At 39.0% G+C, this 17173-nt stretch overlaps 2 protein-coding genes across 3 annotated transcripts in view; both read right to left on the bottom strand.

The window, feature by feature from the left end:
• The window catches only part of erbin (erbb2 interacting protein), a 52818-nt gene extending 38844 nt beyond the window's left edge, over nt 1–13974 (bottom strand). Inside the window, exons 1-2 of one of the 2 annotated variants that reach the window (XM_039779811.1) lie at nt 13324–13974; nt 4497–4566 (exon numbers count right to left, since the gene is read on the bottom strand). The gene's annotated coding sequence lies outside the window, so the exon portion shown is untranslated. The remainder of the gene's footprint in view (nt 1–4496; nt 4567–13323) is intronic. The other variant, XM_039779810.1, reaches the window with a different exon arrangement.
• A 1439-nt stretch (nt 13975–15413) lies between these two features.
• nln (neurolysin (metallopeptidase M3 family)) overlaps nt 15414–17173 on the bottom strand; it is an 8991-nt gene continuing 7231 nt past the window's right edge. Inside the window, exons 9-13 of the mRNA XM_039780573.1 lie at nt 17090–17173; nt 16779–16999; nt 16588–16667; nt 16204–16340; nt 15414–16030 (exon numbers count right to left, since the gene is read on the bottom strand). The exon at nt 17090–17173 is cut by the window's right edge and continues 118 nt beyond it. Of these exons, the coding sequence (XP_039636507.1) occupies nt 15878–16030; nt 16204–16340; nt 16588–16667; nt 16779–16999; nt 17090–17173 (675 nt within the window). The 3' untranslated portion in view covers nt 15414–15877. The remainder of the gene's footprint in view (nt 16031–16203; nt 16341–16587; nt 16668–16778; nt 17000–17089) is intronic.

Raw genomic sequence — 17173 nt, 5'->3', positions numbered from 1 at the left:
AGTGTGTTGATTTCTGAGCCACAGTTGCAGAGAAGCCCATTAAATATTTGCAGCGTAGTGAAATGTATGTCAGGTAAGGGTAATTGAATAATTTCACTTGCTTGGTATTCCATGTGAAACAGAGGAAACACTTGTTAGAAAGGCCTTGTTTATTGACCAGGTGTAGCAGATATTAGTATTCTGTGCTTGAAAGGGTGCAGAGCTGCCTTATTGAATGACCTAGCTGCTTTATCAACTGTGAGCTGGCAGCCTTCTGTAGCAGAGCACTCTGCTCATCATTTTGGCTTCCCCCCCCCCCTTTCTCTACAGGCATGAGTTTTCTTTCCTCCCTTCTCTTACCTCATCACTTGATGTCCCATTTCTATAATGGTCCCAATGTTTGAGAGGTCTTTATAGATCCAAAGAGTGCTACAAACCCACAGCAAAGTTATCCATTTTGAAAACTAATATATACGTACTATGTGATCATGACAAGCTGCAAGAAGAACAGGTCTACTACTGACCTGCTAGAATGCTAGTTGGTGATTCCTGAACTTTCCCCTTTCCCATAAAGGTATAGAAAATGAATGAGCGGATTTGTTAGAATAACAAGCTTCAAGCTATTCTGCTTGACACCTAACAAGGCTTGGAGCATCTCTAGATTGTGATTTAAATTATGTTTTTTGTCCATACTTACTCAAAAAACTTTAACAAAGTAATACATTTAGGACATTGGTCAGAATGTCTGGAGAGAGAGCGGTTTGTTCCTCATTAAGACCTAACAGGGACAAAGAAGGAGAGAGCCCTGCTGGTTATAAATAGTCTGCTCAAAAATCCCTTCAGCAAGTAAGTTATTAATTAAATATGAGATCCAGTTAAATATGAGCCCACAAGATTCATTTCTGCTGAGAGGAGACCTGAAAAATGGCATTAGCGCATATTAACAATGTCGCAATATCTATTAGGTTATGGAGTAGAGTCCATTTCATAGCTTTCAGGTTCTTTGAAATAGTAGATTTACAGATTAGGTTTACACATCCAAAAGTTGAAGAAAGTTGCCAGCTTGCAATCACCATAACAGTACAGTAACATTGGTGGGTTAAACTGATCCAATTAAAAAGTTTCAGCAGGCAAACAATTTTAATGCGGGCAATACCAAGAAAACTACTACCCATGAACCTCTGCACTAATGGTAAGGCAGCTGCCAATAAGATTCTTTGTCTTGCAAACTGCAAAAACAATGGAATGCCTTCCTGTTACTTCCCTTACTGCAAAACCATGCCATATGAGAAAAGCAGCCGATTAGTGAACCAGGTATGCCTATATGAATTTACAGCAAGTTCCAGTGCTAACAGACCAATGTTGCTTGTCCTGTTGCCAACTCACAGAGCTCAAGAGGACCTGGAAGGCTATCTGCTCATGATCTAGGCTACTCCCACTGATGGCCAACCAACGAAAAACAAGAGTAATGGATAGTAAAGTAGCAAGCCAAACATAAAAGCAATAGCAATTTCATTTTTATACAGCGCACAGTGAAAGTAAATATCTTACTTTTGCTTTGTGTTGTACTCAATCAGATGAAGTCTTTTTAAATGCATTTTCTATAACTTCAATAATAAATGGACACACTTTTAGACAGCAAAAGAGGTTCTTAAAAACCTCTATCAGTGATATTCATGTTTAAAAGATAATACTTCCCCGTAAAAAAAAGAGATACGGGACTATGTATCAGATACAGTCATTTGTCTGTCTGTGTGTTTGTCCATGTGATAAACAGAGGGATTGAGATGCAGTTTGCCAAGTCTCAATAACCAGGTCAGACACATTTGGGTCAGATCCATGTATCCATGCAGACAACCACATTTTCCTTGTTTGCCTACTGGAGAATATCGAAATGGATAACATTCCCCTAATGGCTTGTTAAAGTCATAAAGTCTGCTCATTAAATGCTGTTTTAAAATGGTTAACAATGAAAAAGCACAAAGTCAAAAAATAGCATACAGTCTTTCCCACTCTCACCTTTTAATAAACAAGCTTTGCTAAAAAAGAACTAAAAGAGGTTCCTTTATCTTAAATATAAATGTATCTTTTTATAATTATGAATGTCAATTTTCACTTTAAATCAAATCAGAATATGCATAGATAAAAAGGGACTATAAAATACAGATTAATATATCATCCATTCAAAATTAGGCTAGAGAAGGGCATGTTCTTGAGAAAATATCCTTGTATTCATCCATAAATAGGCATCTACTGAGGGAAGCAACAAGCAAGCTTTGATCATTTTCTCGCTGATTTGAAAATACACTAAACCATGTCCTCTGCATCAACATAAACACAGAGCTGAGCGTTAGGATTTTCTTGTACTGTTACCCCTAACAGCTCGCCTTGCTTCAGGAGAAAGAGAATTAATGATGATTACTGGGCCTTCCTTTCTCTTACAATCTCTAGATGCATCGGAAGCACGTTGAAGACGACCAAGCTGACAATATCACACACCTACGGAGCAAAGTCTCCACCTGTGACCCTATGACACCCTGAAGCACAGTTGAACATTTTGTGACAACGGGAATGGGGTTGCTGCTGCTACCCTCAGCTTTAAAAGAGCTTTATAGCGAGTTTCAGCTCATTATTTAACTGTACAGTCCGTCAACCCACAATTTTTCTGTTTTGGTTCACTCTCATAGCGTTGTTTTGGTCGCAGCTCTGAAACCGCAAACAGCAGACAGACACAGTTAGCGACTATCAGGTGAACATAGTAGAGCATTTAGCAGCTACAGAGCCAGGTATTTCCCTCAGGCGTTGGTGGAGACCATAAACAGAGCTTAAAGAAAGTGAATATTAGGACTTACATTTGTCAGGTGGTCAGAAACGTGACTCCAAATGAAAGACAATTTTGCTCTATGTTCCCAACTTGTTTCCATTCAGTTATTAAAAGTTTAAAGACACTGAGCAATAGTTAGCTATAATGCTGTCAATTTAAGTCTTTCAAAGCCAGACATGGGGCTGTACCTCATTATCCAGAAAATTCTGAGGGTCTAATAATGGCAAAGTTGCCTCAGAGCTAAAAGCACTGTCAGCTGAAACTGTGTGCATGGAATAATCAATTAGATGTTCTGGTAAGATATTAAATCACATGCATAAGGATGGTTAATTCAATAGATGTAGATACTGTCTATCACTAGACACAGCTGTTACACCGATTAATTCTCTTCAAGAACTGCTACTCACTAAGTATAAGTAACCCATTTATGAGAAACCAGTCTCTAGCACAAATTCCAAGTTTGATGCAACAGTAAGAGTTCACCCAAAAATGTCCCTCCTCTGGGAGCACATTTCAAAATATCTGGTATGAATTAAAATTGTTTTGCTGTAATATTGTAATTTCTTTTTGTTGAAATTAATTTTATAAAATTGCTATCGAAAACAGTATTGTCAGAAACCTGTATCAAAGTCACGGTATTGGTATCGAAATTGTTTGAACGATACCTAGCCCTAGGAGCTGCTAGATGTACCTTTAAGCACTTGTAAAAAGCCGCAAATAGCCACCGCTAATGTGTGAATGAATGGTAGTCTGTATCAGTCCTTAAAATGACAGACTTGTATTGATCACAGTGCTGAAAGTGTGCTTACATACTGTAGCCCTTCATCATTTAGCAGTACATCAATGTTTCTGCCCATGTAATTTAGTGTTCATTTATGAAAAAGAAAAACTAATTAATAATTATTGTGGACATTAGAGACCAATATGTTGACCTTGGTGTGGATCCTGGTATCAAATGTAGATTGATGCAAGGCCTGCAGCGGTGTCAACTTTATAGAAAACAGTGTGGCTATGAGTTACAGGAAAAACCAAGTAGTCAATCAAGTAAATGTGTTGCACTTCAGACAAAGCATAATCCTTGAGCTTTGAAAGCCAAACCTGTTCCTGTCAGTAGTACCAAAAGGAAATTATATAATTGGAGCCCTCCCCTATCATAAGGTCAGTACAGCAACGTCAGTCTAAATCATCATCATCCGTTATTCCACAAGAATTTGGATTGAGAAAAGTTTTTTTTTTTTCAGTCTATTAAACAACGTTTGTGGAGGGTTAAAGGAAGCCATTTTGTATCAGATCTCCATCTAACTAGAACCCTAGAGTTTTTAACGGCATGGTAGTCAATCATCAATGGGGCATGGTCTGAAATAACTATGACGCTATCATAGCTATTGTTGTACCGTTTTGAGATGACATAGGATGCGGATTGCACAAAGAGCTAGTTTGGCAGGTGTATCATGTCTCTTGGCCTACAGGAGAACAGGGTGGGGCACTTCTGTTGTTTCTTGTTAGAGATGGACTAATGTTTGACGTAAATGCATCACTTCTGTGTGACCAAAACTGTTCATACAATAGTGTGTGATTCAAGAGACAGAAATTTAAACAAAAAAAAAACAAAGAAGCCCACAATATATTTAGCCTTAGTCACCTAACAGCGAAATTTGGAAATTGCACGACATGAATGGGATGCCTTACATACCTTGTCATTTAGGACTCAAGCACCTGGATCCCAGTGGATGTCACCAACAGCAACAGGTTGTTTACAGTATCTAATGAAAAAGGACAAAGACAAAAAACATCAGCACCGACACATAAAGCAAACATTACAAACTAACAAACTGGTTTGTAAAGGAAAAAAATTCCTCCTGCACCTCACTATCAGAATATTTGTGGAATTATCTTGCAATAACTTATTAAAGATAATACCAGTAGAATTTGAAATAACTTTGATAAACCCTTGCAATTGATTTCTGATACTGTTTTAAGGCATTGGTCCTTGCCCCCTTCCCTTCATCAGTGAGAAATCAGAGAGCTCAGACAGCTGTGGTTTACATGGTGATCTACAACACTACACAACCATAATACTGTACATTGCCCATGGAAATTATAAACAGAATAGACAAAAATGTTGATTTGTCAGCGAATACTTCACAAGCTACATACATAGAACTGTTAAAATGGGTAGTAATTTATTAAGTTTAGGATATACTAAAATAGCAATGCTCCCCCTGTTTGGCAAGTTAGTCCTGCCTGAGGACACAAGAAGCATAGATAGAAACACATTATCAACGACTTTTTACCATAAGAAAGTCTCAGTAATGGTCATACATGTTGTGGTAAATTTACAAATTTGACAAGAATCGGGATGAGAAAATGATCCCACTGTTCTCATTTTGATACTAAAGACTGTAGTGCTACAGCAATAGTGCAACATACATTGTAAATCGGCTAATTTTACGGAAATCTTTCAACTCTATGAAGGTAATCCTGCTTGTCTAAAAAACAGTAATCTGAACAAGACACAGCTTTGAAATGTGGCATAATCTTGCTTCTCAGGTCAGAGCACAACAACACAGAGTATTGTCCGTGCGTGTCTGGAAAAGCATTAGCTTTGCCAGCTGATCTGAGACAAACTGAGCCAGCTAAGAGATAGAATCATCTCTCCACTAGCCTCATCGAACACAATAGAGCTATAGACCAGGAAAGAGGGAGGGATAAAAACAGGCCAGAAAAAGAGGGGAAAGACAGAGAGCCACAGAGAAATTTTGACTTATTCATAGGATCTCCCAATCGGCTGAAAACACATTCGACTGCACTGACACCCATTAGTTTCTGCTCCACTTCCTCTTGGGCGCCTTTATCCTCATCTCATCTATTTGGGATACTGAATCTTGCCAAACAAAAGTTCCTTTTCGTCACACACTAGAAAAGAGCATGAGAAGCGTCAATTTTCAAAATGGGGGTGTTGGCACAGTGGGGGAGGGGGGGCATTGCAGCTACACCAACAGCCTCATCTCCTTTTCAGCTACTTGCCTTTCATTCAAATAGCCCCATTGCTAGTGCAGCCATACTGTGAAACCACAGGAGATGGGTGAAGGAAATTACCTGCACCTTGTTTACATGAGCTCTATCAATGAGGAAGTACATTGTCCTGCACAGTGTACACAATAAGGTATGTGCTTCTGCATCAGGAATTGTATGCTCATAAATTAATTAGTATCTAAAAAAAGTGTAGCTGATTTCCATTCTGTATACGTTACTCCAATTTGACAGTGAATGTAGTATTTCTCTGTAAACTTTAATTCACTGGGGTGACGATTTCAAAAGACAATTTAACTGGCCTTTCTCATCAAAATGAGAATGGAAAAGCTTATTTCTATTCATATCTATGCAGTCAAAGAAATGAAGTAATAGAGTTGCTTGTTTGTTTTGTTTGCTATACTGTCATTATTGTCTATTACTTGGCTAATAAGGTATTCGTAATACCAATCTCACTGTTCCGTGTCCTGGCCAGTATGTTCCTTTCCTCTGCTAATAGACTCTGCAGAACACTGTGAAAACTAAAATTGGCTTGTTCTCAGACTGTTGTCAAATATGATGCTGTGAGCAAACACAAAGACGAGTACTCACTGCAGTTAAAAGGTGTGTTCGTTTAATGACATCAGCACAGAAAGGAGATACTCTCAGATCAAGGTAGGAACGGCTTGGACTTGTAAGTTCTTTAGCACTAGTGGTAAACAGATGTAAACACAGAGCTATGGGGCGGCCTCTAGCTCACCCAGTAAGAGCGTTTGCCCCATGTAGGCCGAGTCCTTTGCAGTTGCCCGGGCTCGAATCCGACCTACGGCCCTTTGCTGTGTGTCATTCCCTCTCTTTCTCTCCCCCTTTGCCGTCTGTCCACTGTCACTATCGAATAAAGGGAAAAGCCCAAAAACATAATCAAACCACCAATTTGCCTGTGCACACATGCTTGATTCTATATAATTTGAATTATACTGCCACTCTTAGCTAACAGTGAGCTGTTCACATTTTGGACTAAAATATAGCTTGCGCAATCCTTTTACAAGTTAACACAGGCGTGATTCCACCCAAAACAAAATGACGGTATTCTGAGGCGTCCACATATGTGGTCAAATACAGCAAATACATCATAGGCCGCACTGAAGGGTCATTTAAGATAATGTATACTACATGTAAGCAGGTGAACATTTTTGTGCCAGTGCAGCCACTGATTGTGTGAAACAAGTAGCAACAACAAATCACTATCTCCATGAGAAACAACAATAACATTATGGATCCTCTGATTGTAAACAAGACAAATTGTATGCTAATTTTTTATGGGCGCATGTCAGCCTGGGAGACACAAATAGATTACAGTCTGTTGTTTGTCTTTGAGGACAGACCGTGGTCCATGGATATGGAGCTGATGCAGAAATTTGAATATTGAGCAGGGAAAGATATCTGATCAAGAATATGTGTGATTTATTCATTTTCGTTACAGTGGGGGTATCTGGCAAAAGGATGACCACACTGACACAGGGTATTATACTTTTCTTTAGCATGTCTCGTTTATAAAGGCAGGCCCATTTGCAATCCATGCTGATGTTTCGCCGTTGTGCTGAGGTATTGCTTGACTCTGTGCCCAAGCCAGCAAAGAGTTAAGCTCCTCAGACCACTTATCATGTGTAGACAGCCTGAAGACAATGCATTGCCCAGCCTACAGCACATAAAATCAGTTATGCTATACAGTATGAAGGCAGCTTCTAGCAGAGATATGATGCACATCTGTAGCCAATATTACAACAGACCATTTCTTGCAGGGTTCACTTCTAAGAACTTTTCTTTCCTCGTTGGTAATCGAAACCCTTTCAAAAGTCATCCATTACATAAATGTCTTAATTTCATACCAGTCATTTATTTCACATTTTCCATGCGTTACGTAGGGGGGATTGGAGCTGTTACAGCATGCTCCTCTGTGGTGTCTTAAGCAGCCAGTAGACACAAAACTGAAGAAGGATTTGGCTTTATGAACATATCTGCTGATAAACAGCAAGACTGAATGAGGCAGAGACAGATGTTGCCCTAACTGGGTCACAGAAGCAGGCAAATCATTAGTGAGAAACTGAATGCAAAGACGTATGTTAAAACAGCATGTCAAATAGCATGCAAATTTACATTTTTCTCAAAATACAGACTCACTAACCTTGTAATGGACCTGAATGAAAAGCCTATATTGCACTTAATAGGCTATTCATTCAATATCGATATCTACTTTGTGTAGATAATGTACATTACCTACTATTTGTTAAGCCAGCTTTTATAGCCAGTGGGCAACAGACCAAGAAAGAAAATCCATAATAATTGGCTTGTATCTTTGACTGATTTATCATTATGAAAAACAAAGTGGTAGGTAAATATGCTGCAGACCCACAGACCTTCGCCAGATTGTAAATCAAAATCACCACAAGTGCGTTGACAAAATACACATAGGCTAAATCAATAAACTCTAAAAAGTAGAATTTTCTTAAGAGGAGAATGTGGAGAATCATTAGAAAGAAAATGGTGAAATAAACACTTGACATATCTTCAAGAACAGTGAAAACAAATCAGTCTCTCAAAGAGCAGACACATTTGGTATAGAGAGCTGTGTCAGTGCTTTTTATACTGCATAACCAGGGTCAGTGGGACTGCAACATTGCTATAAATTATAAATATTAGCCTGCGACATCCCTAGTCTGAATTTAGCCTGCTCCAGATCAAGTTAGCGGTGCAGCTTTAGTTACCATGGTGATCTACCCTTATGAATTAAGCAGCTCAGTTGAAACTTAGTTCAATATTTGCTCACTAATCCCATGCAATCATCAGGGGGCACATGCGCATCTATAAAACAGTGGGTCCAAGGTAACAAATATCTTCACAAGACGAAAAAAAAAAAAAATACCTGCACACTGCCAACTTGTTCCCAGTTCTTCTTCCTTTATTCTACATGACCACGACAAAGGTTTGACCATAAATGGTCTTCCTCGGGTGGCCAACTAATCCCATAACATTGCTTCATCACCTGACAAAAACTGTAGTCACTGCCTGCAATCAAATGATTGGTTGTTTTGCACTCTGCTGCATGCTTTCACCTGCTTTAAGGAGTAGAACAAGCACTTCTTGGCAGCCAAACACTTATCACCGGCCTCTGCAGAGATTCAGAAAGATCATGGAAAAGCCATGGAAAGACTCAAAAGAAAACACTACCAAACCAGTCGGAGCACATGCATAAGCACTGCATTTTACTAATAGCTCAAACAAAGAGGTCGCACCAGTTCAAACACTAAAACGGTGTGCAGAGTGGAGCGCTGAACAGAAGTTGGCTTAAAATGTCAACACCATGTTTAACCTATCTCTCTTGTAGCCAAACTGGAGTAGATGTGACACACAGCAGAAATGGAAGAGGCGAGCGGCGTCTTCCCCTCAGTTATTTATAAAGCAAAACATGTAGGACTACATTAGGTAAGAAAAGTTCCATTTACATTTATCAAAACGAGGCACAGGACATTATCTTTAGCATCTGCAATGAGGTGATAACATGTCTACGGACTATTACACGGTCGTTGTCTCTGGGGAATTTGAAATGACAAAGAAGCTGCTGATGCTAAGAACTTAAAATCATCAAAATTGATTACTTGGGTGGAACTCCAACTGACATAAGTCATGTTAAAATGGGGCTTATTTAAAAAGATATCTGAGGGTAATATTACCATGGTCCAATTGGACTAGTTTGTTACAGTTCCCAGTAGAGCACACATGTCCCCAATCTCTATAATGACGTATTGCTTCCCACATGTTGAGAATTTATTGGTGGTGTAGGGTTGATATAAAACATAACGCACTAATACATTTCAGTATTAAACAATGAATAGATCCTTAAAATGTACTGGCAATGGGACAGCTTACACTGAGTGTTGGTGCCCTTTATTATCCTTATTTAAAAATATATATATATATATATCTGTCATAGAGATGCAACAAACAATCTACACTATTGATTTACTTGCAGATTATTTTCTGTATTAGTCATTTAAGCTATAAATGTCAAATTGATGAAAATGACCATTTCTTAAGGCCAAGGTCTTCAGCCTACTTGTTTTGGCCAGACAACAGCAAAGCCTACCAAACAGGACAAAAAGCAGCAAGGAGGGAATTAAGTCATATTTGGTTTTCTTGCTTGAAGAATGACAAAAAATTCTGTTTTCTGTCCATCGAGTTATCGATTAATAGATAATTTCAGCTCTATGCGAATCATTAAAAAGAAAACTAAGCTAGCCCATTAATGAATGGAAAATAAACACATGCACAGCTTACTCTGCATCCACCTGCTACAAGAGGGAAAGGGGGCACGGGCTGCTTCCACAAGAGAAACACCAAGCCTCACAACTTACCAAATTTCTCATTGTCTTTTTAGTAAAAAAAAAAAAAAACATCAAATCTTTATTAAAGCAAATCCATTCAAGTGCACCAACTGAACACATTCGGTCTGCAAAAAAAAAAAAAGTGTTAATGATGTAAGGACAATCTTATGGTAACCAATTAAAGACTTAGCTTAAACTAATTTTGGACTGACAAGTTTTTTCTCTCCAATAACCGTGCCCTCAACACTGAAAACTGTGACACAATGACTAAATCACCTTCCAGCTGCAATATATTACAAACAAAATTGGCACATTCACACAGAGAAAACCGCTACTGCCAAAGAATACACCGGCTCATTTCTTAATTTGACGGCATTTTCTCACAGGTTTCTTGCCCATCGCAATAAACCATCAACGTCACACGAATATTTAGTCATTAAACAAGTGTTCTGTGGTCCACGTCAACAGCTTCATTGTTGACCCATTGCTCGAGCATATTTCTCTAGGGTAGAAAAAAATCACAGGAATCAGTTCAAGCCAAGGCTAGACTTGCTGAAGTTGGAGAAGGAAATGTGCACTTATATGGTCACACAAGCAGAAATATTAATGATAATGAAAAAAAGCTTCCCTATGTGATACAAAGTGTCATTAGTCAAACACATCTACAGTCGCAGCGATACTCACACAATACATCTGCTCATAGCACTGTGTTCAGCAGTCGTTCGACACCTACTACTTCTTTATGAAATCCCACCCTTCTGACCCTCTTATGAAATCAAACAGCCGTTCTCTCCTTAACTGATATCCCATTGGTTCACAGTTCAGGATGATAACACTGTGTCCCTTTTTTTAACAGGAATTACATCACCTTAAGGAAGTAAAGATACCATTTCATTAGGCTTTTAAAAAGGGTTTTGCCAGGCCAGTGGGAACCAGGCTGAGTTTAGAACTGTGGAACAAAACAGTTTGGGGGTTGTTTAGGAAAAACATGGTTTTAACCTAGGCGACCTAACTTTAAGCCTTCAAGAGTTTTATTTGTCCAAGTGTGATAGAGAGATATGGAAAAAATTCACAATGGAAGCATTGTGGATTTTGGATTAACCATTATGGAGCCAGGGTACCATTTCTGGGTGTATAATGAAGATAAGGAAACATGGCTTTGCCACTTTTGTTGAAGGCTTTTGTCAAGTCTTTGTTTTCTTTCCGTCTACAAGTGTCTCAACAAACTGTTGGGCAAGTGTATCTGTAACAACAGTATTCCGGTACTAGTGTGAGACAAGAACAGTGCAGTAGAGGGATAGTCTGGCGAACACCAAGCTCAATCATTTAAGATTGAACATTAGCCTGGGGAGTCTGCTCTGCATTTTCTCTGCACAAGAGGCGTGATCGACGGGCATAGTTCAAATGACTCTGTACGCAATTGGATAGTCCTTCAACCAATCAGACCAACGATGAGGGTGACGTAACAGCGACAGCGGCATCAACGGGTTGCTGCCATGGAGTGATGCGCTTCGGTGGCCGGCTTGTTGAATGTAAACAAAAAGCTGTTTGGTCGCTTCTCTACAGTCATCGTGTTAAACCCACCAATGGCGCGGCAGGTGGATAAGCCAGTTTGTGATTGGTTCCCGCAAATTTGTAACGCAAGCAGGATAGATAAAACGTACAGGTTTCCAGCCGGATCTGCAGGGTGAAATCAAATCGCCGGCAGATCGGGCTGGGTTGACACAGTCTAGTAGAGGGCCTTTGTGTGAGTGAACCTTATCTATCATTCTAGATAGGGTTTGTTGTAAATGATCATAGGAGGAAACAGGTAAAATTAAATGTTTCACCAACATGTCAGTGGAAACAAACCGCTGCACTAAGACGATGCAGATGCATGTTTCTGTGATTTATGCAGTCTATATATTGAAGATCAGTGCATATCATTAGATGAATTATCAAATTTGCAATGTGGAAAGGAGGGCAGAAAAATAATACAACAATGTATTATACAGTTTCAGGAAATTACCCCAAACTATGGAGGCACTGAAATGTTATCCTAAGCATATCATCAGTCAATATTATGAATAGGCTAACTAGATAATAATCTACAAACAGCTGGCCACCAGCTCTCTGACTATGGGCCTACAACAATGACAAGTGGCTGCTGATATGGCCTAGTCTTTGTTTATATTTTACAACAGCTAGGATGGCCTTTGAAGACTACTCAGGAACTGTTTTACTACATGACAATGCCAGGCATCAAATTCAAGGTTTGATTTCCAAGGCAGCAGAAGCATTCTCTGTATTCAAATAAGTTGGATGCTGGAGATATCAACTGCATAATTCTTTTTACGAGATGTTTTTTTAACATATTGGCACCTGACAAATATTCCGAGAGATAATTAACAAACAGTATAAAAAATAAAAAAATAAATAAAAAACAAGTCGAGGATGGCCCAGCTGAAATTCCTTAAAAAAAAAAAAAAAAAATCAAACCTAGATACTAGCTAACCCTAACCTATCTCAAATCTTAACAGGATTAAATAACATTGGATTTAAGTGGTGATAGTAATCTGATTAGTGAAGTGGTGAGAAAATGAAAACGCCGATCTTGAGTGTACAGCAGCACACCACTAATTCCTCGTCCGTCGAAGCGCTGAAGGTGCTCCGTAACAAAAGATGTGACTCCTGCTGCTGTTGTTGCAGTGCAGCTGTTACACTAATGACATTGGGAATGGCAGTCAAATAAACCCAGGTTATTGACTTTGAAATGTAACGTTGGTAGACTCCGCTATATTGGATACTGGTGGCTCCGAATAGATAAGAGGCAGTTAAGCAACATTGCAACTGGGCAGCCATGTACAGCTGTTGACCGAAAGCAGACAGCTGCTTAAATCTCTTGTTACCGTGCAAAACTCACTCTTATATTAAAACAAGAATATAAGGCACAACCATTACTAAATGTATACCGTCCATAAATGGCTTTACCGTTGTAATTTCAGTGTTAAAATTGTCTGACTTAGACTCAAATCGGACAGAGCCAGAATGGGACCGATATTACGCTACGCAGCTAGCAGTGATGTTAGCATGTTGTGTGGGGCCCCACAGACAGAAACAGTAACTTGCGCAAACAAAGAGACTTACCTGGATTACTGTCGAGTCAGCGTCTCATTTAATGATGTCCAGGTTATGGGCAGGATGCTACTATCCCAAAAAAATATGTCGAAACGTGGGCACTAGTCTCACAGCTTTGCTTGACTGTAGTTTAATAGGTGTGTGCTAGTGTTAGCAGCTAGCTAATGTTGTCCCCTTAAAGAGCAACTCGAAGCTGGCCCAGTACGCACATTCTCCTCTGCAAGCCGTCCTCAACTTGTTTAACGATGTCGTCTCCAGTTGTTTTCACACTCACAAAGTATTTACCTTACTCAAACTAACTAACCGAAACGTGAAGACAGGAGAAAAATGTCCCCTTAATTGGTAAGACTTAATGACACTGAGCATTAAAAAAATCCAAAATGTCCACGACATTCAGCAAGGAAATACAAAAGGCAAAAATGCGTACGACCTCCGACAGAGCGAAACCTTTTCACCTAGAGTATGCCGCACCCAGATGTTTGCAGTCATAATTTCCTTTTCTTTTAACGATGAAGCTTTGACATTGTCGAGTGAAGCTACATCGAGTCTGAGAGCAACGTGAAGCGGTGGGTTTCTTCTCTGCGACCTCTCTGTCTACATGTAGGAGTCTAGGCTGTCCACCAGAAGAGAAGTCGCCTTCCCAGCTACACCGAGCCCCTGTGATGATGCTTTCACTATCTCACCCAGACACTTTGAGTGAATCCCCGTATCTTCCCCCAATCCACTTGCTTGACAATATTTTCTTACCCTCTGATTAGGTCGAAGATAAGTATTCACACGGACTAGAAGCAGGCAAAAACGTACATTTAAGTTTAAGTCCATCTACACGTAGCCTACATAAAGGTGTTTTCACTATTTACAATAGTTTGACCATTCATGGCAGTCAAAAGTATCGGGGAGTTTATTTAAATAAAATAATGTTGTAAGTCTTAGTACAGAAAGTGTTATGCCAAGGATTAACTATAAGAACATTCGCTTTTCTTTGCTGTGTTAAACTCACATACCATCATTTGCTATCATGTGGCGCCCCCTGGTGTATATGAAGAGTTAATTTGCAAAAATAGATCAAAGCCATTCTTAACATGAATAAATCAACAGTTTGATTCAATCAATCAATTGTATTTGTCACATGAAATCGTACGAGGCACATTTCCAGTGAAACGTTATCCCATCAGCTCCTTTAACTTGTGCACGATTCATCCTAAAGCAGAATGTGGTCATCAGATTTCCTTGAGTGCACACAAAAAAACATGATTTATGAAAATGTAAAAGAAAAAAAAGATATTAATAATACAACATCACCATTTTGATATTATTATATCAAACTGATGTAAAACTTATGTTTTTTTTTTTTAAATATAAAAACATTTAATTTAGCAAATGAACTCTTCATAAATAATGTTATTCCTTGCAGGGGAATTTTGTAAGTAAATATGTAAACCCCTTCTTGCACAATATGGCAACGGTCATTTATTGAGCAGCAGGAGCTCAGTCCGTAGGGACTTGGCTTGGGAACCAGAGGGTTGTGGGATCAAGTCCTTACTGTGCCAGTTCTCCACCTTAAGCAAGACACCAACTGCTTGGGGCAACTTTAATGGGCAGCCCCCTCACTCACACACACACACACACACACACACACACACACACACACACACACACACATCTCTCCATTAGTGAATGTATAGGTCCTGTTTGTACATGAGTGTGTATTTAGTGCCTATGTGTAATATGTAACCAACACAGTGTAAAAATGTAATCCCCCCCCTGGGATCATAAAAGTATATATTCTTCTAATATGGTTCTGGAGATATTTCATCACAGCAGCCTAATTCCCTTTAAAAGGAAGGGACAGTAAGGTTTTGTAAGCCATCTTAACTTAACACATGCAGTTTAAGGTTCTATACTGAATGTAAGACATTACACATTTTCAAACCTTTCTTTAGCTTTAACAAAGCATCCAATCACTACATGTCTATATCTTTCTATATATATATATATATCTTTAAATTTTTTAACATAACATGAATGTAGATGTGATGCATTGTCTGCCTCTACCTTTAAGAGGGGGCTGCAAAACAGGACAATAAAGCTCCAAAAGATGTAATCAAAAGCTTTATCACTTTAAAAAATAAGCATTTTTACAATGATAACTTGCAGCTGTGCACAAATTGAGACATCTTCACATGTCAAAGTAGGACAAGCAAAGGCGTAAACAATTAAATTAATGCTGGTGGAATTCCATTTTAGCTGCTTTGTTTTAAGGGTCATAGTATTGTCTTTTGCCATCGCTTAATGGGACGCTTGAATAAAACAAAGCCATCGTTAATGGTATTAGTAACACATGTGAAAAAGGCCAATTGTACATAACATCATAAGACCCTCAATGATCTACTGTACATTTGAACAAATACCAACAGTTACAAATCATCAAGTAGAAACGCTTAAAAACGCAGCATTAATACACTTCAAGCAAAGCCATGTTTCTACTGACATAGCCCTGCTGCATCTAGACAATTAAAATATACATTGCTTTGACAAAAAGACTCTTAAAGAATATATCAAATTACAACGTCTGTGTTTCCTGTGACTTAATCAGTCCTTTGCACTGAAAGAAGGCATCCTGGCATGGGCCACGGCCAAGGAAGGTTTTCAGCATGTCCATGCCATCCACAGAGCCACCAGTTTCCAGAATCACCCTTCTGTACTCTTGTCCAACCTGATGAAGACATTTTCCACAAAAAGTGAGATGTATGCTTACAAGTAACTGGAGATAGATTATATAGATTGATTATATATATATATATATATATATATATATATATATATATATATATATATATATATATATATATATATATATATATGAAGTACAGTAATAATCCCACCTACCTTTGGATTCATAATGCCTTCCTTTTTAAAACGATTGAAATAAATGTCCATGGAGTAGACTTCACTCCACAGATAGCTGTAGTACTGGCCATCATATCCTCCAACCAAGTGGCTGAAACTGGCTGTCATATTGGTACCTGCAGAGAACAGATCTTTGTCATCACATCAAAACGGCCTTTGTTACAAATCATGAACACACGTTCCAAAAAGAAAAAGGTCAAACACAAACCATGCCTGCCTACTGCATCTGAAATTTAACAATTTAAGTATTTATTTATTCTCATACGAGAGAATAAAAATCTTCATGCATATATTATATATTTCTCTAAATACTGTATATGCCTAAATGTGCCTTGCAATGCTACCGCTGCTAATGCTACTGACCTGGCGTAGCAGGAACGCCCAGGATTTCCTTACAGTGCTTTGCAAACACCTCAGCTGTATCTGCATGAGGGCTGCTGTGGGGGGGGGGGGGGGATCAGAGGAGGGAGGAAAACAGGAGAGGAGGGCTAATGAAAAAGAAAAAAAGAAAAAAAAAAAAAAAAAAAAATTATTTTTTTTTTAAATAAATTTTTATATTTTTTTTTTTTTTAAAAAAATTTTGAGGAGGGGTGGGGGGGGGGGGGGGAGAAAAATGTTTGGGGGGGGGGTTTTGTGGGGTTGGGGTGCCATCCTTGTAGTGGCGAGACATTCTCCTCAGAGGCTCTTTCTCCCAAACCCAGTTCTCAAGCATCTGCGAAGGCACCTCCACAAAGTCTGTCTCCACCAGGGTTCCACTGAATTCTGAGAAAGTGGTCTGAAACAAACACAGGACAAGTTTAAGCTCACCTGTTCTAATGATACATAATATGCAAATGACGCCGATGACAGATCCACAGTGGCCTACCTTAGAACAGAGCTCGTGCATAACGTGACCAAACTCGTGAAAATAAGTCTCCACTTCATGGTGCTGGAGAAGAGAGGGACAACC

This window comes from Perca fluviatilis, chromosome 17 (genome assembly GCF_010015445.1).
Source record: "Perca fluviatilis chromosome 17, GENO_Pfluv_1.0, whole genome shotgun sequence".
Classification (NCBI taxonomy): Eukaryota; Metazoa; Chordata; class Actinopteri; order Perciformes; family Percidae; genus Perca; species Perca fluviatilis.
Note: the sequence above shows the minus strand (reverse complement) of the source record. Positions and strands in the feature narration are given on the sequence as shown.